General features: G+C 39.8%; 1 protein-coding gene across 2 annotated transcripts in view; it reads left to right on the top strand.

Moving 5' to 3' along the window:
- Positions 1-25514, top strand: part of PLCH1 (phospholipase C eta 1) — a 216800-nt gene that overhangs the window by 142184 nt on the left and 49102 nt on the right. For both annotated transcript variants that reach the window (XM_065876179.1, XM_065876178.1), the window contains exons 8-10: positions 4310-4430; positions 8658-8829; positions 14180-14287. In XM_065876179.1, the coding sequence (XP_065732251.1) occupies positions 4310-4430; positions 8658-8829; positions 14180-14287 (401 nt within the window). The remainder of the gene's footprint in view (positions 1-4309; positions 4431-8657; positions 8830-14179; positions 14288-25514) is intronic.

Genomic DNA, 25514 nt, shown 5'->3' with positions numbered 1-25514 from the left:
TTAGCTTTTAGAAATTGTGTACAGCAGATGACATTGAACATGGGCCTTCCCTTTTACCTTCTTTCTTCCTCTTTGCCAGTCACCAAAGTGATAGAAGCTATTGATCTTTGCCCTCCTTGTGTAAAAGGTGTTGCTTGCTCCATACATTCACACAAACTGAGACGATGCACAGCTTGTATATAATTTCAAAGGACGTGCAATCTCTCAAATATCTCCCTCGCCAAGCCTGCATCAGCAAACTTCGCCTCTGTTGTTTGGCTTGAAGTTTTACTATTGGAATAATCTATGACTGGACAGTGAAAGTCAAGCTGCTATTTCTGGAAGGTTTTGTTGAGAAGAAGCATTATACTGTGTTTATCTAGGAGACTTGGTCAGCTTTGTACTTGCTCTATTTCCTGTCTGAAACTATGGTTGTCACCTTGGCTTTGAATATACTGGGAGGGAACAGGGAAACCACCATGATTTCGTCCCCTTTTGTGGGCTAGGTTCTGGTTAAGTGCTTTCCATACATCGTTCTTTAATTCTTACAACACTAAGGAAGATGGAATAATCTCCTTAAGAAGGCACCCCAATTTGGGGTAGGGTTGGTGGCTCAAGGTCCCATAGCTAGTAAGCTTGGAAGCTGGTATTCGAACGCAAGTTGTCTGACTCCCCCACTTTGCTTCTCCAGGAAGCCTTTGGGGTTTTTGGAAGAACACGCATTGAATGACATGACCAACCCAAGCGAGGGATCAAATAAGGGCCATCTGGTCACATAAAGAAGACTAGGAAGAACAGTGCACAGTACGGAGAGGAGGTTGGCTTTAACAGGAGGCATTTGCTTGACTTGTGATTAGGCTTGGCATCTAAATATCTAGATGTTCTTGAAGACTTTAGAACTTGATAACGTGATTTTTTGTGCTCTCCTGACAATTTCTGTCAGCCCTGTAATTTGAAGATCTTAGTTTACATTTCAAGCTTGGACCTGGAGGCACCAATCTATATACACCCAGTGGTGCTTTATCTACCTTGCTTCTGGATGAAGTTGTTTTTATTCTTAAACAGCTGCAGCTAGGAATTAAAGCACCTGATTTATAGAATGTAGCAGGTCATGGATTAAAAATTTCAGGTCCCACAGATAATTTTCTGAAGCAGCTTTTGCCAAGTATAGTTCTTAGAGATGGAGAGTAATGATTCTGGACAGTTCTTTCATGGTATTGTGACCTGAAGAATCTCTCCACTTTCAAGCTTCTATTTTGATAATACTGTGTTTTCCATCTCCATTAGTTCAGCTGCAACAATGTCCTCGGTCGGGATATATATGGTGTCTTGGGGAAGACGAGTAAGTCTTTTGTTGGTGAAGTGGGTTTGCCAGCAAATCAGATTGATGACATTTTTTACACGGCCTTTCCTTTCCCTTGATTATCAGCCCTAGTTGCTTTATAAATATGGATGTTCTGTCCAGGGGATTTTCACTTTCATTATGGAACTGACGTTGTATTGCTGTTGTAATCGGTTTACAACTTTTCCTGTTATCTCTGGGAGCATTATCAGGGTGAAACATTTTGAGTTCCACTATGAAAAGCTGTCATGTTAGTCTCTCAGCTGGCCTTCAGATCTGACCAGCTGTTTGTCAGGGTGCTTTTGGGGGCTTCTAACATGTGGTCTGATTGAAAAAATGGGCCCGGCTATTTTGTGGCTAGGAAATTGGTTAGAGGATTTCTACTTTGCCAACATTCTCATCATAGCACTAGCTCTTACAGGAGCTCTTCATGGCCATTTGAACTTGACTATGGATGCCACGCGCTCAGATGGCAGCACCATTTGGGGATGTTGCTATCCTCATTTAACAGACAAGTGATAAAATAGACCTAAAAAGTGAACATGAGGAGAACCATCCTCAACTATGCATATTCTGCCTGTGTTATAAATGTTAGCAAAAGGGCTCCTTCTTTCATTACCAAAGTAGTTTCTTATGAAGAGATATTTTTACGTGTACATGATCATCAAGTCAGCTGTGGCATTGCCTCATCTACTTTGCATTCTTTTTGAAAATATATTAGCTCATTTATGAGAAACCCTCCTAAGCCCTTTTTCTTCCAAAATGGGGTATAAATTGGGGTATATTGTTTAAGTTACATACTTTTGAAACATCTGTTTATTCTTTTCATGCTTATATCCAAAGACAAATTAAAGAATGTCAAACACATATCAAAAGAGGGATGGAGCCTCTTTCCTGAGAAGATGCCTTTATATGTTTGACCTCATTTACAGGCCCAAAGGAACAGTATAACACTGTATGATAGCATCCCAAAATATTTGTTCTTAAACTTTGTTTCCAGTATTCCTATGGTTTTAACCTTGAAAGTACTTTCTCCTTTTCCTTTTTCCATTCCCCCCCCAAGGATATTTTAATAGGCAGTATTTAATTGATATATGTAACTGTATTAATTAGGGAACAGAAACCCTCCCCCACCAACTCTCATCTATCTAGAGAGAGAGAGACAGAAAGAGAGAGGAAAGAGACCTTTGACTTTTCTCAGATCTGGTAACTGGGTCCTTATTCCTACTTTGGAATGATTGACTGATCGTGAGAAATAGTTACCTCATTGAGACACACATTTCCTGTTGGGCTGCTACATTTATTTATGTGACCTGCTAGGTTCTTGTTGGTATTTGAATTTGTGACACCCTGTCATAAGGAAGGGCAATGTCATGAGAGCTGGCAAAATTCTATGGGGGATCCTGGTTTAGGATCTAAATCCTTAATCAAGGATTTGACCCTTGGTTGAGATTGAGTTAAGCCAAGTGAAAGAGGGCACTTCAGTTGACCTTAAATGAAAGAAGCAAAGGCATGGAAGTAGGATCATATGTGAGGAACCTTGCCTAACCGGAAGAATAAGTCTGTGAGGTTGGAAGTAGGAGAAAATAAGTTTGACTTATCAAACAGGAACTAAGGTATTAATTAACTAGTTTCTTTAACAGTTAAGCCTAAATCTCTGTGCCCTAAAACAACTGAAGTTTATTTTTTATGTGAAGTCTGAAATAGCTGTTCTTAACGGGTGACTCTTTCAAGTAGTGATTTAGGGGTACAGGCTCTTTCCTTCTGTGTCTGTGCCATCTTCAGCACATGACTTCCAAACTCACAGCAGAAGAGAGGGCATGGATAACTGTGAGGGCAGGGTTTCATAAAGCAGACCTGGAAGTGGTGCACATCATTTCTGCCCACATTTCAATGGCCATGTCCTGCTGAAAGGGAAGGCTGGGAACTGTAGTCTAGCTGTGAGCTAGGGCGAGAGAGAAAACAGGCTTAGTTGAATGGCTAGCCAGTCTCTAGTGCCAGAGATAGGGACCCTGGGGTTAAGCAGACAGGAGCTGCTGTAAGTTGTTTGTTAATAAATTTAACATAGACCTATTTAGTACATACTATGGGTTGGATGCTATGTTATGCACTGAGTAGGCTTTTGAGCAAAGTAGTGACATGGAGAAAGCAGTGTTTTGAGAAATTAGTCTGGTGGCAAAGTGTAAAACAAGGGAAGGCAAACTCTAAGTTGGGGAGGATGGTGAGGAAGCTGTTGTCTTTCTCCAGCTGGGGGTCAGTGAGGTTATCCATACACATAACAGTATCAATAGTATTAATAACAATAATGATTACTGTGTGCCATGCAGGTTTATAACCAACTTTTCATGTACTTATAAATCACTCAAACTTATGATTCAAGTCCTGTTCTTAGTGTTCCTTTTATGGATGGGGAAGCAATACTTTAAATTATTAAATCATTTGCCCATATGCACATAAATCTTAGCAGGGCCTGAAGATTCGAAGTTAAGAAGTCAATGCTATTTTAGAACTACTGTCAAATTAATCAAATGGAAATAAATCTAATGGAAACATAACGAGTTTAGGAGGACAATGATGAAAAACCCTGTTACTGATTTGAGAGGGTCATTGAAACATTAAAAGACTCTAGTAAACTGAATAAGAAGAAGTAAAATAGAGAAACAACCTGTTAAGAAATATCACTATGCTCAGGCGTACTCGGTTGGATTTAGAGCAGTTTCTAATGAGAGTTCTTGGTAAAGGCTAAGCTGCTTGTGTATATGACCTCTTTGTTAACTATAAGCAGATTTACTTGCAGTAAATCATTTATAATCTCTAATTCCTTATCCTGATAAATATGCCAGAACACTCATTTCGGTCTGTCATCTTTGTCATGATCATAATACCTATAAGCTCAAACAATAAACTTAATACTTGTCTGCTATTTCCAGAACTATCAGGACACACCAGAAACTTTGGGTTGTTGATGTGACATTCTGTTTTTGGCAGTTGACTGTTGGGATGGCCCCGACGGAGAGCCGGTCGTACACCACGGTTACACGCTCACTTCAAAGATCCTCTTCAGAGATGTTGTGGAGACCATCAACAAGCATGCCTTTGTGAAGAACGAGTAAGTAGAGCAGCAGCTGGGAGCCAGGCTCAGCTGGCACATGCAGCGCTGCCTGACGTAACACGGCCACCAAGCCACACACTTCCTTGGAGTCTACATCTCGCTTTCTCCTGCCCTGGTTCTCTCCTTCCTTCCCAACAAAACACTGAACAAACAAGGGCCACATGTACATACTTCCTTGTGCTCTCTTTATTCCTTACCCCATTCTCTCTCAAGATGTTGCCTCCTTACAAAGAGTGACCTCAAAATTCCTAAAGCCAGGGTGTACAGAGTGTCTATAAACACAGGTTACTATACATAATAAATAGCTTATTGGGATTATATTGCAATACAATAAAATAATAATATCTTGGTTTCCAGACTTGCTGGATGTCCTACGTATACTGAAGTGCCTGGGGTCCTTATGTTACTTGACCCCTCCTTGGCATTTGATAATGGTGATAATTTTCTCCTTAATACTTGCTTTTGGGGGGCCTCTATCATAGCATTCTCTCCTCTATTGCTGCCATTGCTTCTCGACCTCTTTCTTTCGCCTACGGTCTTCTAGTCCATTTCCTCACTCCTTTAATAGTCACTATTTCCTAAGTTGTTGTCCTTGGTCTACTTTTTGGTTATTTGCCCATTATATATCCAGAATGTTTTTCCTAAGTTTCAGAGATATATTGAAAGATTCTTACTACAAATTCATCTGAGTATCCCATAGGTACCTGAAAATTAACAAATTTCATTATTTATTCAGACATTTACTTAGATATTTAAAGTTGCCCACTCTAAGCCAGGCATACTATAATAGGTTTGGGGAGCCTCAACACTGAGCGAGGATAAGACTCCTACCAGCACGGGGCCTCCACCCCAAACTGAACTCAGCATTTCATTCTGCCAAGCTTCCTCTTACTCCATTTCCTTCTAATTAGGAGGGTAGCACTGTTTACCAATGGCTTTACCTAGAAACTGGGAGTCCACTCTCGATTCAGCCAATCTTTTCAATTCTAGTTGCTAAAGTATCTTTTGACTCCACTGCCTTCTCTTCACTTTCATTTCTCTTTGGTTTATCTTCCACGCTGGTGTAGTATGTTTCTTTCTGAAAATATAAGCTGATGTTGTAATTCTTTTTTTTTTTTCTTTGCGGTACACGGGCCCCTCACTGTTGTGGCCTCTCCTGTTGCGGAGCACAGGCTCCAGACGCGCAGGCTCAGCGGCCATGGCTTACGGGCGTAGCCGCTCCGCGGCACGTGGGATCTTCCCAGACCGGGGCACAAACCCGTGTCCCCCTGCATCGGCAGGCAGACTCTCAACCACTGCGCCACCAGGGAAGCCCTGATGTTGTAATTCTTAAAGTCCTTCAAAGACTTCCTGTTGTTCATGGTCATGCATTCCGTGCCCTTCAAGGCCTGGCCTCTTCCTGCTCTTCCAGTGTTGTCTTCCACTGTTGCTCCACAGAGACTTGGGCTTCTGCCGTCACTGACTGTCTTCCGGAGTCCCTGGGGATCTCAGTGCTTTCACAGACCCTACCCTCAACTTGTGCCGTTCTCTCTGTCCGAAACACTCATCTCCATTATTCCACCTGCCCAATTCTTGCTCATCCTAGAAGACTGCTTAGGCATTGTCCCTCTGGCAAACTTACCAATACTACAACTGATTTAAATGCTTCTTTTCGCTGTTCTTAGCACTCAACATATTTCCATCATATCATACAGCACCTTCTTGCAATTGTCGGTGACTTGCCTCCTTTTAAGTAGTTAGGACCATGAACTCCTTGAAAATATGTGGCTATGTCTTATTCATTCATTTTTAAAAGAAATTAAAAATAAGACTTTATTCCACCACCCCCCCCCCCCCCCCCGCCTTTTTTTTTTTTTGGCTGCTATGTGCGTCTTACAGGATCTCAGTTCCCCAGCCAGGCACTGAACCTGGGCCCCAGCAGTGAAAGCCCAGGATCCTAACCATGAGGCCACCAGAGAACTCTCCCTTATTCATTCTTTATTGCCTTGCCAGTGCCTGCAATATACCAGACATTCAAGAAATGATTTTTGCATTAAAAAAGGCAAATTAAAATTACAATTGCATAAAATTAATTTTATAGACATTAGTAGCCTTTAAAATTTCTAACATTTCGTCTTCTCATTAATTAAATATGAAGTTAAAATGCTGTTCTGATAAGAGACACTTGCTGCATAGCAGGTTTGGTTTGTGGTGACTTCCACATGGAAGAATCCGAGTACTAAATTCTGATGGGTCTTTTTACCCTGATTGCTACTAATCTTAGCCAAGTTGATGAAGTGATTTGCCGTTATTTTCCAACATGTGAAGTAGGGCATTGAGAAGACCTGCTGTCTATGTACTTCGGAGGACCCTCTGGTGACTTGACTATGCTTACTTAAAGTCTGGGGATCCTTAGGAGAAAAGCACTTCAAATTAAAACAATTAATAAGCTTGTTTACTACATTTTAAAAGTGCAGCTTTAAGTTCTAGTTGCATCTTTTTTTTTTTTTTTTTCTGGCCGTGCCACCCAGCATGTGGTATCTTAGTTCCCCAACCAGGGATTGAACTCGCAACCCCCTACAGTGGACGTGCAGAGTCTTAACCACTGGACTGCCGGGAAGTCCCAAACTGAAAATGTTTTGTTTTGTTTCATGTGTGGGTTTTTTTTGGCTTCAACACACCACACATGGAACTTCCCTGACCAGGGATCGAACCCACGACCCGTGAGTGGAAGGGCAGCGTCTTAACCACTGGACCACCAGGGAAGTCCTTAGTTGCATATTTACACCAGGGTTTCTCAACCTTGGCCCTATTGACATTTTGGATCAGATAATTCTTTGTTATGGGGAACTGTCTTGTGCATTGCAGGATGGTGAGCAAATTCGTGACTTCTACTCACTAAACACCAGTAGCAGCCCCCATCCCTAGCATTGTGACCACCAAAAATGTCTTCAGACATTGACAAATGTCCCTTTGGAAGGAGTGCCACACAGTCGCCCTAGCCCCTGTTGAGAAGCACTGCTTCATACACCAAGCATCATTAGACACTGATAGCCTTTTTATAAACAGATTGATAATTTAAAAATCCATTGCTAGAACTCCCTGATGTGACTGTGCAGACAACTCAGGGCTGCTAGTCTGCTGTTTTTCTTTCTTTCTAACACTCTGGGGTAAAACCCATGTGAGGACCCAGGAGCAAACAGATTATAGTCCGGTAACCAAACCGACCTCAGTCACAAAGGTTCATCTCTCGTATTACCTCTGGCATCAGGTTTACTAATGAGGATAGAATGTAATTTCAGGAGGTCACAGCCTGTATTGTGGAGTCTGTGCTTCTCATATAAGTGCATAAATAAAATTTTTTCTCCATATAGACATATTAGGCAAGTTAAATATTGGTGCGTCTATTTCAGAAAAAAATATATTGCCTAGTACTTCAGAAGATATGTGATGGAAACTAGAAAAAAAATGAGAATAAGCCTTAATTTGTTTTTCTGAGGAAAAAACAAAGTCAGAAGAGGAGTAAGGTCATGGAATTGTTGCTGGTTCCTAAGGCTGTCTGTACTAATCACTCCATTGGGGTCTCACATTCTCTGCACAGAGCCCTGAGTGCTGGAGGAGAGTGAATGCTTGACTTTTTTTTTTCCTTTCTGAAAGTAAAGACTAGTATATAATTCTATACAAATGATTTTGAAATACCTGACATAGGATGCTATAAAACACAAAATTCCATTGTGTTATTTTATCCTCAATAGTAATTTTCAAGCTGTGTGTTGAATATATATTTTTAGAGTAAATATCTTCATTTAATGATAGTGGTCTCCTAGATGTTTCTAGACTTTTGAATAAACAAGACAAAATTACCTTATGAGTTTTCTTTCTTTAGGTTTCTTATCTCTCAAAATTTTCTCTTTTATTTTTTCTTGTAAAAGAGGCAAAACATATGTACTGTGTGTGTGCATGTGTGTGTGAGGGAGAGAGAGAGCTACAAAATATTAGACTAAGTCATCTCATATGGATTGGTTTTTTTGTTCACCCCTTATGCCTGGTAAAATATATTTGGCCAGAGGAATTTTTTTTTTAATTCATCTCTCATCTTTTTCATTTTAGAAGCATTTTAATTATCACCTCTCTCACAAATACTGTCACTAGGCTTGTAAGAACATAATGAATACAGAGTAATTTTCAAAAGTCCCTGTGAGTTGCTGTACTCAACACCTTTCCAATGTACTGCTGTTCTCTCAGGTTCCCGGTCATACTGTCTATTGAGAATCACTGCAGTGTCCAGCAGCAAAGGAAAATTGCTCAGTACCTGAGAGGAATATTCCGAGACAAGCTCGACCTGTCATCTGTAGACACAGGAGAGACCAAGCAGCTTCCAAGCCCTCAAAGTTTGAAAGGCAAAATCCTAGTGAAGGTAATTACCTCAGGACTGCAATAAAAGGCACTAATGACCTGCTAAGCCCTCCCTCCCTTAAGGACTGAAAGCTGGTTTATCAAGAGAATAATGTCAATATATGAAGGGTTGTCTAGATTTGTGCATGCACCTTGTTCCAACTTATTTATAGTCATACCTTCAGAAAAAGCTTGTTACTGACTGGCCACGTATTCTGGGATTTGTTTTTATGAAGTGAGAACCTCAGTACTGTAAATCAAATACTGAATATTTTAGTCTGTAGTAGTTGACGCTGGAGAGGGGTCTGTGTATGGGAGGCCTGGATTACATGTGTCCGTATCCAAAAGCATTTCTTTCAGATTCTTCTCTGCCATTTCAAGCTCCAATAACTGTCTGTCAAAAAAAGTCTTCATGGTTGGTCAGCCTTGGTTATGTAAGTGAGAAGAGCTCACTTCAAAGTGGAGCACACGTTCAGACACTGTGCCCCATAGGATTCGTGTGTAGGCAGAGGAGCAGTAGGTGAATAGAATGGCATTTCATAAACATCTTCTGAGGGAGAAAACTTACTACCTGAAATGAGTATTATTAATGCAAGGAATAGCCAGAAAGACAGCTTCTTGTGTTCTCAGATTGCTGATGTGATTTTATTTAATTCCAGTTAATTTTGTGTATTTGGACTAAAAGCATCTTGGATAGTTGTATTGTTTTGAGACTAAAAACCTAAGGAAAAGCAGTAGAGTATTAATGATCAAACGGGGTTATATTTTACTTAAAAAGGGTGTGTACAAAAACCAAATATCACAGAGGAGGCACAGGAAAGTCAGATTGTGTAATTTCATAGCAAGACTTTAACTGGGGCTTTAAGAGAGGACAGCACATGGGAAAGATGTAAAGTATTCATCTTTAGAATGGGTCAAAACCTGTTTTTCTATCAGTTAAATGAGAGTTATAGGCTGAATCCATCAAAGGGGTGTCATTGGGCATTTGTACGTGTGAAAGCATTTTGAATAAAAGCTCCAATTATATAATGCGAGAAATAATGTTAAGGTCAATTTTCCTGAAGTCTTGCTAACGCAGTCTCTTGTGGTGAAAACTGATTGCTAGGTTAGAAAGCTCAGTGTCAGCTTTATAGCCTTGTAAATGTTTCCATGTTCCCAAATGGTCTTTAGCCAAGCGTCAGAAGGTTAAATGCAGAATGAGTCCATCTGATTGAAATACTTCTCATTTGGACAGTGGAACTTAAGGAATATTTGATATGAACTCATTGAATCCCTTGTGCATAACTGGGCTTTGGATCATTGGGCATAGAATGCCCTAGGGCTAATGGGCACCAGGATGAATTGAAGCCAGAAGACCTGAGCCACTCGTTGGAAGGAGTGGCAGCAATGTGGGCTGTGGGTGTTTCAAAGCAGCTGCAGTCCATTTGCTGGTAGTAACCTTCTCCAAACTTTAAGGAGATTTCTTAGATCTCTGGACCTACACACTCCCATTTGAAACAACAAAAAGGGAACTGATTTTCCTAAGTTCCTTTAGCATCGGAGTAATCTGTGATCCAAAAGGCAGCATTTGAATGGCTACTTACCACTTTGGAGATGGGCAAGTTGTTTATTATTATAACTGTAACACACAAACTTTCCAACCTTGTGTGTATACACACACACACACACACACGCACACACACACACAGAGATATATATACTAGTCCCTCAGTACCCACAGGATTGGTTCCAAATCCACAATGCTCAAGCCCCTCATATGAAATGGCCTAGTACAGTTGGCTCTTCACATCTGCGGATTCAACCAACCCTTGGGTACGGAGGGCCAACTGTGTGTGTATGTATCTCCTAAAAATTAAACAAAAATTTGCTTTTGAACAAAAATAATAACGAACTTAGTAATTTTCCATAGGCTCATTACCGAAAGAAAACTTATCTGGTCCAAGCATTTTACTTTTACAGATGTGTCATAGGGCAGTTACTGCTGCCCATGCAGCTAAAAGCTAAGAGATGGCTGTGGTTCCAGTCTCTAGAAATATTTCCATGTACCATGGAGAAATTAATCTAATTCTTGAGTGTGACTCCCACATGAAATAGTATGTAGATCAGAAGGGGACTCCTAGATCATTCTTTGTTTACACTGGACCACTGTTAAGTTCATAAAATTCTACCTAAGTTTATTCTATAATTTTCCTCAGGCGTAACACTCTTCATAAGAGGCGTTAAGAAACAGTGTTCTGTGGTGTTGCTTTTCTTCCTATCTGCCTGTATAAGGTATCTTTCAAAGACCATGAATGTGGAAAAAGCTGGCAGAAGATATGGCCCTGATATCTTTTTTTTTTTTTTTTTTTTTTTTGCGGTACGCGGGCCTCTCACTGTTGTGGCCTCTCCCGTTGCGGAGCACAGGCTCCGGACGCGCAGGCTCAGCAGCCATGGCTCACAGGCCTAGCCACCCCGCGGCATGTGGGATCTTCCCGGACCCGGGGCACGAACCCATGTCCCCTGCATCGGCAGGCGGACTCTCAACCACTGCGCCACCAGGGAAGCCACCTGATATCTTTTAATGGGATTTTGAAAGGACTGAAAATGAGGGCACCTTGTGAATACTCTAGGTGGCAACTTTCTCTCCTTGCTTCCCCACCTACTGCCTGCCACATTTAAGTAAAGGGGATTTGAAGCTTAGTGCCATATTTATATATCTATAGCTATATATATTCCTGTGGAAAAGAATGTAGTTTTCACTTTGCAGATAGCACATACATATAAGAAGTATATTACATAGGGGTATGAAGGCAAATTAAATACCACCTTTTTAAACCCATAACAATCCTTTTGTAAGTTGAAGAAAATATTTAAGTATTCAAATTCTAAGAGTTTGGATTCTTAATATAGATTTTGTTTTCATTACATAAATGATTTAACCAGCTTTAAATTTATCTCTTTGCCAAGCCCTTTAGGTCAAGAGCTTTGGGTATCAGGGAAGATACAGGAAACTGGGAGGGAGAGTTCTCTGAAAATCTGACTGTGCTGGTGGCCCTGTGGAGGGAGGAGAAGTGGATGAGGGGAAGATCCAGAGTGCTGAAGGTGGGCCAGTCATGGTGTGAAGAGCAGGAATATATAACAGAAGTCACTGGAGATCTAGTTTAGAGAAGATCAGCCTGGGTAGTAGTCTGGGATGATATTTAGAAATTTATCATTATATTTGGCTGCCAAGCACATGAACATCCTTCCACGTTTAAAGAATTTCCCCCATCTTTATGCTTTTGCTGTATTCCATTCATTCAATGGGGTCACTAGGTCCAGCCCACACTCAAGGGGAAGGGATTATAGAAGTACATGAATACCAAGAGGTAGGAACCGTTGTGGGTATTTTAGAGGCCGTCTACCACAGTGACCTTGGTCCCTTAGCCACAGAGTCTGGTTCTGCCCTCTCTGCTCCCCAAGATTCTGGGAGTGATTCAATTTCCTATTAATATTCCTTTCTGCTTACAAGTAAGATGCTTTTACTGATACAGATGATTAGCCGTCCTGGAAGCCCTTATCAGGCTCCTGGGCCATGCCTCCTTCTTCTGCTTTTTATTTACTTTTACTTTTTCTGAATATAAATTGGGAAATGTAGAAAAGGAGAAAATAACTATCACCCATAATGCTGTTACCCAGAGATTCATACTCCTAATAATTGACCATATTTCTTGCCAGATTTTTTTCCCTGAATTTTTATATATCATTGAGATCATAATGTGCATATAATTCTATAACTTGGGTTTTCTACCATTTTGTTATAAGAATTCCCCCTTGTTGTCCAAAAGCCCCTGATTCCTAAAGTGTGTTGGTGAGTGGTTGTGAGGGGCATGTTCTGGCTGGGCAGGAGTGTCATTGCATTGTCCGTAAAAGCAGGTCTGGTCAGTGCAGAGGACACAACCAGCAGGAGAGAAGGGCGCGTTTAACCTGCTCAGGAGAACAAGCTGCTCTAAGGACATGGGATGGGGTGATGCCTGTTTATGACGAGTCATATATTCTCGAACAGAAGCCTGGTCTGATTTTTACTTGTAAATATAGTATCCCTAATTAATTGTATTTAATTGGAAGTCATAAAACTGCCTTTTCTTGAAAGTCTCTTCTCCCTTTGCTTTGCCCCTAATTCAAGCGATCTGCCTTCAAGTCAGTCTGAAGTAATGATTGGCAAGGAGATAACAAATCTTATTTTCATTTTTCTTTTTTTAAAAAAAAAACCTTTTTACTTTATACTGGAGAATAGTTGATTAACAATGTTGTGATAGTTTCAGGTGTACAGCAGAGTGATTCATTTATACATATACATGTATCTATTCTTTTTCAAATTCTTTTCCCATTTAGGTTGTTACATAATATGAGCAGAGTTCCCTGTGCTATGCAGTAGGTCCTTGTTGCTTATCCATTTTAAATGTATTAGTGTGTACACGTCAATCCGACACTCCCTAACTGTCTCTTCCCCTGCTCCCCGATCCCCATAACCATAAGTTTGTTCTCTAAGTCTATGAGATGTTTCTGTTTTATATAAGTTCATTTGTATCGTTTCTTTTTAGATTCCGCATTGATATCATACAGTATTTCTCTTTCTCTGTCTGACTTACTTCACTCAGTATGACAGTCTATTTTCATTTTTCAATTTTTAAAAATTATTTTTAATTGTGGTAAAATACAACATACATAAAACTTACCTACCATCTTAACCATTTTTAAGTGTACAGTTCAGCTGTGTCAGGTACATTCGCATTGCCACGTACAGAACTCTTTTCTTGCAAAACCAAAACTCCATACTCATTTAACAGCTCCCATCTTCCCCACCAGCCGCTTCCTCCAGCCCCTGGATACCACTGTTTTACTTCCTGTCTCTATGAATTTGGCTACTCTGAGTACCTTGTATAAGTGGAATCATACAAGAGTCGTCGTTTGTGACGGGCTTATTTCCTTTAGCCTAATGTCCTCAAGGTTCATCTATGTTGTAACATGAGTCAGAATTTCCTTACTTTTAAAAGCTGAATAACATTTTAGTGTATGTGTATACCACATTTTGTTTATCCATTCGCCTGTTGGTAGACACTGGGTTATTTCCACCTTTTGGCTATTGTGAATTTTCATTTTTCATTTCCTATTTTATTTTTTAACTGAAGTATAGTTGACTAATATTAGTTTCAGGTGTATAACATAGTAATTCAATATTTTTGTAGATTAGACTCAACTTAAAGTTATTATAAAATAATTGCTGTATTTCCCTGTGCTGTACAATATATCCTTGTAGCTTACTTTATACATAGTAGTTTGTACCTCTTAATTCCCATACCCCTATCTGGCTGAACTTTCATCTTTAAATCGACTGTTTTGTTTCATTTCAGGGCAAGAAGTTACCTTATCACCTTGGAGATGATGCAGAGGAAGGGGAAGTTTCCGATGAAGACAGTGCAGACGAAATTGAAGATGAGTGCAAGTTCAAGCTCCATTATGTAAGTTACAGGCTTGGCCATCATTTTTACCCTCTGTGTGCTACAGTAAAAATTGCTGCTGTTTTGGAATCTTCACAGATATGGTGGCTGTAGTGTTAAAAAGATATTTATTGAAAATTACTTTGTGTGCTGGCACAAAGGCTCCCAAATGTTTATTTTGTTTTTGTTATTTTTTAAATTTTTTTTGCGATACGCGGGCCTCTCACTGTTGTGGCCTCTCCCGTTGCGGAGCGCAGGCTCAGCAGCCATGGCTCACGGGCCCAGCCGCTCCGCGGCATGTGGGATCTTCCCGGACCGGGGCACGAACCCATGTCCCCTGCATCGGCAGGCGGACTCTCAGCCAGTGTGCCACCAGGGAAGCCCCCCCAAATGTTTATTGAGTGAGTGAGTCAAAGATTCTTGTGTCCTAGAGTTGGAAGGAATGTTAGTGATTAACCCATCTGACCCTCTCTCCAGGGACAAATTCCCTCCTATTACAGCTTGGTCAAAACTCAAATTGCGGTTGGAAATGTCGCTGTCTGATGACATAAATGGGCTTTAAGCCCCACCATGCTGCCTGTCAAGGCTGGCTCGCAGAACCCAGCTGCAAGTGTGTATGCTTCTCTAGAATGCTCATCCCCTCCCTAAGAGAATGTACCTTGGACCAGAAGATTTCCAAGCTCTTCCAGACATGGATCTCTTGGCTAAATCTTAAATCTGCCACATTTCAGATAAAATGGCATAGAATAGTTTGCCACCTGCATGGTGCTTCAGACCTCTGTCCTAGATCAAGGAGTTGCCTTTGTAGAAAAGCACCATTTAGTCAGGTAATCCAATGGAAATGCAAACCTGGGAGAAATGTAAGGCTTAAAGACCTCCCCCACCCCCCATCACTATGGGGGACTAGGACTTCTTGACTTCCCCCACCTTCTATAACTCACATGATTTCCAGGAACATATGACAATCTGAGAGTAGCACCTGCTCATGTTAATTTGTTATAAGGTTTACAATTTCATTTCTACAGAAAAGTAGTATTCCTCTAGATGTCTGGACAATTATTCTACCCTCTAAAAAAAGAGAAATATTGTATAAAATCTGCTAATTTACATTATTGCCCTGAATTCAATTACTACATCATTAAAAAAAGTCTACTCTCTTTGAAATAATAGTAACTGTGATGGCTTCCTATAGGTATTAAAGAGAGCTGATATTATTTTCAAAGAGGGCAAGGGCTTAATGACAGCTGAAGTCTCAGTAGATAGTTCTTTCTTGGCTTTGATGCATTTTAGAAGGGACGAAGTGGAGAAGACTCAGCCTTGAAGTGAAAAGGAAAAATTACCGTCTGTATTAATCCATTGCCTTTTAATAGTTTTTATTAGTTCAATTAAATACCACTAATAGGGCTATGGTTACAGAAAATTAATCTCAAGAGATTTACATAAGTGAAAATACAGTTAATATTTTTGTTTCTTTTTTGCTCTTCCAGCTAATTGCTATTTTTATAATTAATTACTTGATATTATAGGTAATTTCATTCTTTCTTTAAGCTTTATTTTATAAGCCAGATTTTTGTCTCTGAATTTCAATATCTTTGCCTCTTGTTTCCCAAAACTCTTGGTTGCCAGCCTCAGAGTAGTCTATCATTTAGAAGCAAGGAGCAGAGAGTCTTGACTAAGTTATGTGTTTAGCGAATGTAGTTTTTAGTGAAAATGAGTGGTGGAAATTTAGCTATTGATACTGTCACAATAGTCATTTGTTGCTCTGAGTAAAACCCAAGTTATTCTAGTTTCTAAATCCACCCAGTAATATAAAATTTCTTCTGATATCAGTGAGCCTCCTAACTTTCTAAGTTAAATATCTACAATTATAAAAGAGAATTAGGTATAGTTTTATGGAAACAAACCAATAAATTCACCTGTGAAAATATCCAACTGGGTTCCTCTCAGTCTTCAAAGTCTCTTGGTTGATGTCTAGGAACCCATATAGGTCGAGAGTTTAGAATGTGATTCCATAAAGATAGCCATGATCTTTCATTTGGATTCTTTGATTTGGGCCTAAGTGAAAGTGGAGAGCACCTTACCTGTAACATTTTACAGGTCTCTTTGTTAGACTTTAGGAGAGAAAATATATAAAGAAATCAACATTCTAGTGGAAATATATAAGGTTTTTACTCATCTTTTTCAAATCTTTTTTGTCTATTTTTGAGCTCTTCTGAGAAAAGGCAGTGCTGTGTTTAGAAAGCCAAAGTGTTATCCCGTAATCAGTCAATTTCTAGTTCTGTTGTCAGCAGAGGGCTCAGATGCCTTATCTGAGTGTTGAATGTAAATTGTCTGATCTAAATTGAGTGTCTGATCATATTTCTGCAAAGGCGGATGTACTGTACATAGTTTGTATGAAACCAATAATTACCTTAGAGGAAGTTCTTAACCTCAGTTTTAAGTTAACAGAATGTGGTTAGATTTATAAGTTATAGATATTGCAATAATTATTGCAATAAATAAAGATTTTCAGCTTAGCATTCGCGAACACTGGAATGCTAGCTGTCATGGGGCTTATGCAAGATTCATTGGCACATTCAAAAGATTTTTATGGAGGAACTCCTGTTGGAGATGCACCAACATGCTGTAGGTGTTGGGGCATATATCAGTAAACAAAACAGACAAAAATCTTTGCCTTCGTGGAGTCTCTACATTGGTGGGAGAAGGGAGGATAGACAATAAGTAACGTGTAGTGTACTAGGCAGTGGTAAGTGCTAAAGGGAAAAAGGGAGGGAAGACGTGTAGAAAGTGTGTGTGTAAAGGGTCTGTTGACGTTTTAGATGGGATGGCCAGGAAAGGTCTCACAGAGAAGGTAATACCTGAGCAAAGACCGGAAAGAGGCGAGGTTAGCCATGCTCATATCTGGGGTGGGGTGGGGTGGGGGGTTGTTCCAGGCAGAAGGAACAACAGATGCAGAGGTCAGAAGCAGGATCTGTGGCTCGCCCAGCTTTACCCGGACGTTTGAACAGAGAGGGAGGCAAGACCCTCATGCTGGCCTTCTTATTCCTCCTAGTCTACCATCAAGCTAAGGGATTCAAACCACACTGAAACATTTTGCTCTTTTAAGAAATGCTTTCTCTTGAATTAATTGAATCCTTTACGCTTCTACCTCATTAATCTGAGGCTTCAGCCATAGAGAAAATCTGGCTCATACTGTAATAAGCCATAGGTAAAGCCGGTGTGTTTAATGACCCAAGAATCACACAGCTCAAAGACTCTGGGGACAGCTTCCTTTCAACCACAGCACAGTAACCTAACAGATTTGATTCAGTGGGGCCAGCTCATCATTATTCATTTTTATGGGGTCCTCTAATGTCAGTGTGCCTTACAGGCTTTCCACCCCCCTGGTTCAACCTCACTGATTTTTTGCCTCTTCTGCTGAGCTATTCAGTATCTTTCTCCTTGCACTCTCTGAATCTGGGTTCAGCCAGCTTCTTAGGCAGAAATATCAAGCTGTCTGTCTCCTACATGAGGCTCATCCCGTGAACACCAAGCCTTCCAACAAGTTTAAACAAGCCCTAGTAGAGTAACATGTAACCACTTTTTGTGTTATGTTAGTACCCTAAAACCATTATTCACTCTGCATGTCTCATACTAAATACTTTGTTTCCTCCCTCCCTATTACCTTAGATTAACCTTCTTTCCTAAGTTATTCATTTTATGATTTGAGCCATTTTAAGGACGATTATGAATCTTGTTGGTTTAAGACTTGTCAGCACTCATGGAAAGGATGAGTTACCTCATGATGTTGTGAGGTCCTGTTCCTCGGTAAACACCCACGTGCCGGGCATGCTGTTGCATCCTGGTGACAAGGCGTGAGGAGTGGAAGGTGAGCTGAAGATTCCAGTTGCTTTCTAGTATGTGATACAATTTCTTCCTCCCTGCCCTGCCAGAGAGTTAAGGTAATGAACATTTAAGGTCTAATGTACTGTATGTATTATTGATATGTGTATGTACATATTTCCCTTATATTTCAAAGTTATTATCTTCTGAGAATTATTGCTGAGAACTCAACTATCCCTGTTGTTTTTTTAAATTAATTTTTATTGGAGTGTAGTTGATTTACAGTGTTGTATCAGTTTCTGCTGTATAGCAAGGTGAATCAGCTATACATATACATATATCCACTCTTTTTTAGATTCTTTTCCCATATAGGTCATCACAGAGTATTGAGTAGAGTTCCCTGTGCTATACAGTAGGTTCTTACTAATTATCTGTTTTGTATATAGTAGTGTGTCTATATCAATCCCAATCTCCCAATTTATCCCTCCCTCTTTCCCCCTTGGTAACCATAAGTTTGTTTTCTACAACTATTTCTTGTTGGTAATGTCTTTCCTTTCTATTCTAGCTGTTCTGTGACTTCACTATTAAATGACTAGAAGTAGGTTTATTTTTCTTAGCACTCCATATTCACTTCCTACTGGAGGACTCATGTTTTCTTTCATTCTAGAAAATTCTCAACAGTTTTGTTCTTTAAATATGTTTTTATGCCATTTCATCAGTCTTCTTTTTCTGGAAGTACTATTAGATTTAGGTTAGAATCTTAGTTTATTTTCTATATCTCTTAATTCTTTAATGTTTTCTTTTTTTTCGGTACGCGGGCCTCTCACTGGTGTGGCCTCTCCCGTTGCGGAGCACAGGCTCCGGACGCACAGGCTTAGCGGCCATGGCTCACGGGCCCAGCCACTCCGCGGCATGTGGGATCTTCCCAGACTGGGGCAAGAACCCGTGTCCCCTGCATTGGCAGGTGGACTCTCAACCACTGCGCCACCAAGGAAGCCCTAATGTTTTCTTTATGTCTCTGCTGATTCTGGGTACTATATGTTTACAGTATTAATTTCCAATTCATTAATTATCTCTTTGACTACATCTGGTCTAGAGTTTATCCCAGCTATTCTTTTAATTTCAATGACTATATACTTGATTTTTTTTTTTTTTTTTTTTTTTTTTTTTTAATTGTGGTATGCGGGCCTCTCACTGCTGTGGCCTCCCCCGTTGCGGAGCACAGGCTCCGGACGCGCAGGCCCAGCGGCCATGGCTCACGGGCCCAGCCGCTCCGCAGCATGTGGGATCCTCCCGGACCGGGGCACGAACCCGCGTCCCCTGCATCGGCAGGCGGACTCCCAACCACTGCGCCACCAGGGAAGCCCTATACACTTGATTTACAAAATTTTTATTGTTTTTTTTTTCGTAGACACCTGTTCTTATTTTACTGTTTGGCTTCTTAGTTTCTTGTTCTTTTTATGGAGCTATTTCTTTATATCTTTGAGCATCTAAACATACTTATTTCAAAGTGAAAGAGTGAGTTTCCTTTCCATGTGTTGATGTTTTTAGCACTCCATCTTAGCATTAGTTTTTCCACATGGGTTTTAGAATTTTGGGTTGAATATTCAGTTTTGAATGGAATGGTTTTTCCCCTTCCATCCTCCTTCTTTCTGTATTTAACCTTCTTATCTAGTGGTTTTGGGATTGCTTCTACTTGAACACTAAGCACCCCCACCCCCATGGCACCCACACATATACACACAGCCCACCTGTGCCCCAGGTTCCTAACCAGACTTTACATTGATTGAGAGTTCTCTGCCACTAGAGATGTTGAAGATATTACCCATTCAGTCACCAAGCAAACCAGCACTTTGTTTGTCTTCTTATTCTTACCTCTTTTGATATTAAATTTTGAATCTTCCTCACAATAGTTTTTTTTTTTTTAATGTTTCCTATTATAAGCAATGATCCCATTCCAGCTTTCTTCACCACCTTGGTTTCATGTTGAGAGACCAGCTCTAATCTCCCACAGCATGTGGAGCACTTTTAGTTTCTATTGTACTAAAAGATATAAATTCTTGGCCACCTTTGCCCACTGTGAATGTGGAGCTCAACTACATTTATGATCTGCAGTGATATTTATTTTATTTCGACCAAGATTATGATTTTTCTCTTTGTTAGTTCTTCTGTCATTGCAGCAGTGGGGGACTTTAAAGCATGAATGTACATTGTCATATATAAACCCACATGTATGTACAGATGCACAAACCCAGACTTACATTCATTTTGGACAGTATTTTTTTTTGTTTTTTCTTAATGTATATGAAGAATGGTTGCTCTAATAACATTTAAAAGTGTATGCTTGGGCTTCCCTGGTGGCGCAGTGGTTGAGAGTCTGCCTGCCGATGCAGGGGACACGGGTTTGTGCCCCGATCCAGGAAGATCTCACATGCCGCAGAGCGGCTGGGCCCGTGAGCCATGGCCGCTGGGCCTGTGCGTCTGGAACCTGTGCTCCACAACAGGAGAGGCCACAACAGTGAGAGGCCTGCATACCGCAAAAAAAAAAAAAAAAAAAAAGTGTATGCTTAACAGCTCTGAAGAAACATTACCTTTTGCTATTTTTCTGACATTGTACTATTATTTTTTTATACCTGAGCTAAAATCAGCTTTTAAATATGAAACACTTGTTGAACCCTTACTAGCACCAGCACTATGCTAAGGACTTTATACTTATAGAATTTCATTTTATTCCTATAGCCATGGGGATGGGGTTGAAACTATCATTTCTAATGTTTTACTGATTAGGAAAATGGGGTTGTGCTAGATAAAGTAATTAATCTAGTGATTAATTTAGAGGAGGAAAATTATATGGGCCATCCTTGCTCTCAAGCATGGTATTTTATATGACCTCTCAGATTTATGTCTTTTGGGGAGTTCATCTAGCTGGAGAGACACACTTATCACACTGGCAACAAATAATAACAAACTTGACAAATTGTTATGTCATGTGGAATTGACTTAAGAAAATGTGAATTCAGAGGAAAGAGAGCTGAGGGTAGCCTGGAATACCCAGATTAGGTCAGATGACATACTGGGTAGCAGTCATCAAACACACAGGCTTTGGAGCCTAGGTCAAAGCCTGGCTCTGCCACTCTAGACCTGTTTCTTTATCCTCATCTTCTAAATGGACATCAAAATTATACATCAAAATCTTTTTCTGGCTCTCTGACCTGCCTACCACCTTCATAAGTTGCGTTCACACTCCTGGGAAGGGGTTGTCTCAGTTGGCTCTAAACTGTTGTAGGAGTGTACTCTCCTGGCTGACACTGACCTCTGACCTGCAGAAGGAGCAGGTCTACAAACCTAGGGGACTCTCATGACCTTGCACAAATACATTGTGTGACTGGCCATAATATCTTGAGAATCTTGAAGTCATTCATTTTAACTCCTTATCTTCCTGGGGATCTCTACTCTTTAAAAAAGCTATTACTACATGAAAAAATCTTGAGACAAACAGAAAGAATAAGAGTTCTAAATTCTGATTCTTACTGACAGCAACTAAATTAATAGGCTCTATATTATAAGAATAAGCAATTTATTTTTAATTTTTATTTTATCTTGGAGTACAGTTGATTCACAATGTTGTGTTAGTTTCAGGTGTACTGCAAAGTGATTCATTTCACAGAATTAGAACAAAAATGTTTACAACTTGTATGGAAATGCAAAAGACCCTGAATAGCCAAAGCAATTTTGAGAAAGAAAAACGGAGCTGGAGAAATCGGGCTCCCTGACTTCAGACTATACTACAAAGCTACAGTAATCAAAACAATATGGTATTGGAACAGAAATATAGAACAGTGGAACAGGATATATATATATATATATATACACTCTTTTTCATATTTTCCATTATGGTTTATCAGAGGATATTGAATATAGTTCCCTGTGCTATACAATAAGACATTTAGATCTTCTGCCCAATCTTCTGTTTAGATCTTCTGCCCAATTTTTGATTGGGTTGTTTTTCTGATATTGAGCTGCATGAGCTCCTCATATATTTTGGAGATTGATCCCTTGTCGGTCGATTCATTTGCAAATATTTTCTCCCATTCTGTGCCTTTTTTCATTTTGTTTATGGTTTCCTTTGCTGTGCAAAAGCTTTTAAGTTTAATTAGGTCCCATTTGTTTATTTTTGCTTTTATTTTCATTACTCTAGGAGGTGGATCAAAAAATAGCTTAAGGCAATTTATGTCAGAGAGTGTTCTGCCTATGTTTTCCTCTAAGAGTTTTATAGTATCCCAGGCTTATGTTTAGATCTTTAATCCATTTTGAGTTTATTTTTGTGTATGGTGTTAGGGAGTGTTCCAATTTCATTCTTTTACATGTAGCTGTCCAGTTTTCCCAGTACCACTTATTGAAGAGACTGTTTTTCCTCCATTGTATATTCTGCCTCCTTTGTCATAGATTAGGTGACCATAGGTGCATAAGTTTATCTCTGGATAAAATAGTATGGAGGTTCCTTAAAAAAAACAAAAATAGAGCTACCATATGATCCAGCAATCCCACTCCTGGACATATATCCAGAGAAAACTATAATTTGAAAAGATACATACACCTCAATGTTCATAGCAGCACTATTTACAGTAGCCAAGACATGGAAGCAACCTAAATGTCCATCAACAGAGGAATGGATAAAGAAGATGTGGTATATATATAATAAAATATTACTCAGCCATAAAAAAGAACAAAATAATGCCATTTGCAGCAACATGGGTGGACCTAGAGATTATCATACTAAGTGAAGTCAGAGAAAGACAAATATCTTATATCACTTATGTGTGGAATCTAAAAAAATGAACTTATTGACAAAACAGAAACAGACTCACAGACATAGAAAATAAACTTATGGTTACAAAAGGGCAAAGGTAGGGGGGAGGGATAAATTAGGAGGTTGAGATTAACACACATGCACTACTATATATAAAATAGATAATCTACAAGGACCTACTGTATAGCATAGAGAACTCTACTCAATACTCTGTAATAACCTATAAGGGAAAAGAATCTGAAAAAGAATAGATATATGTATATGTATAACTGAATCATATGGTAGCTCTATTTTTAGTTTTTTAAGGAACCTCCATGCTGTTCTCCATAATGATTGTACCAATTTACATTTTCAGCAACAGTGTAGGAGGGTTTCCTTTTCTCCACACCCTCTCCAGCATTTATTGTCTGTAGATTTTTTGATGATGGCCATTCTGACCGGTGTGAGGTGATACCTCATTGTAGTTTTGATTTGCATTTCTCTAATAATTAGTGATGTTGAACATCTTTTAATGTGCTTTTTGGCTATCTGTATGTCTTCTTTGGAGAAATGTCTGTTTAGATCTTCTGCCCATTTTTTTAAAATATATTTTTTATTGATTTATAGTTGAATTACAGTGTTGTGTTAATTACCTTTGTACAGCAAAGTGACTCAGTTATATATATATATATATATATATATATATATATATATAAAATATATATATACACTTTTTTTCATATTTTCCATTATGGTTTATCAGAGGATATTGAATATAGTTCCCTGTGCTATACAGTAAAACATTTTTGTTTATTCTGTATATTCCAGTTTGCATCTGCTAATCCCAAACTCCCAGTCCAACCCTCTCCCACCCCCATCCCCCTTGGCAACCACCAGTCTGTTCTCTGTGTTCCTGATTCTGTTTCTGTTTCATAGATAGTTTCATATGTGTCATATTTTATGAGTGATATCATATGGTATTTGTCTTTCTCTTTCTGACTTTCTTCACTTAGTATGATAATCTCTAGTTGCATCCATGTTGCTGCAAATGGCATTATTTCATTCTTTTTTATGCCTGAGTAGTATTTCACTGTATATATGTACCACATCTTCTTTATCCTTTCATCTGTCAATGGACATTTAGGTTGTTTCCATGTCTTGGCTATTGTGAATAGTGCTTCTATGAACATAAGGGTCCATGTATCTTTTTGAATTATAGTTTTGTCTGGAGTGGGATTGCTGGATCACATGGTAATTGTACTTTTAGTTTTCAGAGAAACCTCCATACCGTTTTCCACAGTGCTTCTGTCCCTTTTTTGATTGAGGTGTTTGTTTTTTTGATACTGAGCTGCATGAGCTGTTTGTATATTTTGCAGATTAATCTCTTGTCAGTTGCATCGTTTGCAAATATTTTCTCCCATTCTGAAACTAATATAATATAATATTTTAAATCAACTATACTTCAGTTTTACAAAAAGGAATAGTGACTTCTCTTGGTTGGAAATATAAGCCATTCTCATCCTCTGCCATAGTTGTATAAGTTTGACTTATTATGTAGTAAAGGAATGAAATCGTTATTTAACTGAAGAAAACAAAGGAAAATGATTATCATAAGGGTTAAGCTAAGTTCATACTCTGTAAAGAACTCAGAACAATGCCTGGCACATAATTTGTACTCAGTAAGTGTTAGATACGATCTACAAGAAGAACAGCAGCTGCAGCATGATTATCGCTAATGTAAGCCCTGAGCTGGTCCTTGAGCAGAAGAAGGTGTTTTAAGGGAGCTAAAGGAGCAGGCAGGAGACAGGAGAGGACAGGAGTAAACGCACAGCCTCGGATGGCTGAGAAGCAGCTGCTCTTCAGCCCAAGACACTCAGGTGACCAGCTTGGAGAGCTCTAAGGCACTCACAAAGGGCAGCTAATATATTATCCTTCCTGTCTGCAACTCTAACCCAGAGGGGGAAAAAAGACATTTTGGGACAGTGAGATATTCCAGTGTTTTGTTTTTTGTTTTTAAAGCAAAGGCCCCAACTGTGGCTGCACATTGGAATGACAGGGGAGCTTTCAAAAATCCCAATGCCCCGGTCCTCACCCAGAGATCCCATGTAATTGGTCTGGGGTGGGGCCTGGAATTTTGCCACATGCCCCTGGTGATTCCAGCGTGCAGCCCAGGTAGAGCACCACTCTGCATGGTGGTAGAGAGAGTCCCTCATTAAGGGGCAGCCTCTCCAATCCACTCCCTCCCCTTTCCTGCTGCTTCCCAGCCTGGAAGTGGTCAGCCCTCTCTGTTTCCAGTGATCTTTTCATTTCACGCTGGAGACAAAACAAGAATGTGTTTTGTGTTTGACTTATTTATTTGTGGTTGATATTCCTAGATCATATTTGCGTCTCAGAAATGGGAATTAGGAAGCCTGATTGCGGCTCAGGTGGAAACTACTCCAGACCATATTGAAGGGCTGCTGTCCCCTCCCCCCAACTCCAGCTGCAGTATCCTCCCTCTCCCACCGCTCAGGGAACCAAAGAGCAAGATGCTTATGGCTTTCAACTGTGATCCCTGCTGCAGCTGCACGGTGGCTGACTCTTGCCAGGTTAAGTGTGTCTCAGCTTTCTTTCAGTAGTGCTATTGGGTTCCAGGGC

Source organism: Phocoena phocoena, chromosome 4 (assembly GCF_963924675.1).
Source record: "Phocoena phocoena chromosome 4, mPhoPho1.1, whole genome shotgun sequence".
Classification (NCBI taxonomy): domain Eukaryota; kingdom Metazoa; phylum Chordata; class Mammalia; order Artiodactyla; family Phocoenidae; genus Phocoena; species Phocoena phocoena.
This window is presented reverse-complemented; position numbering and strand designations above follow the sequence as displayed.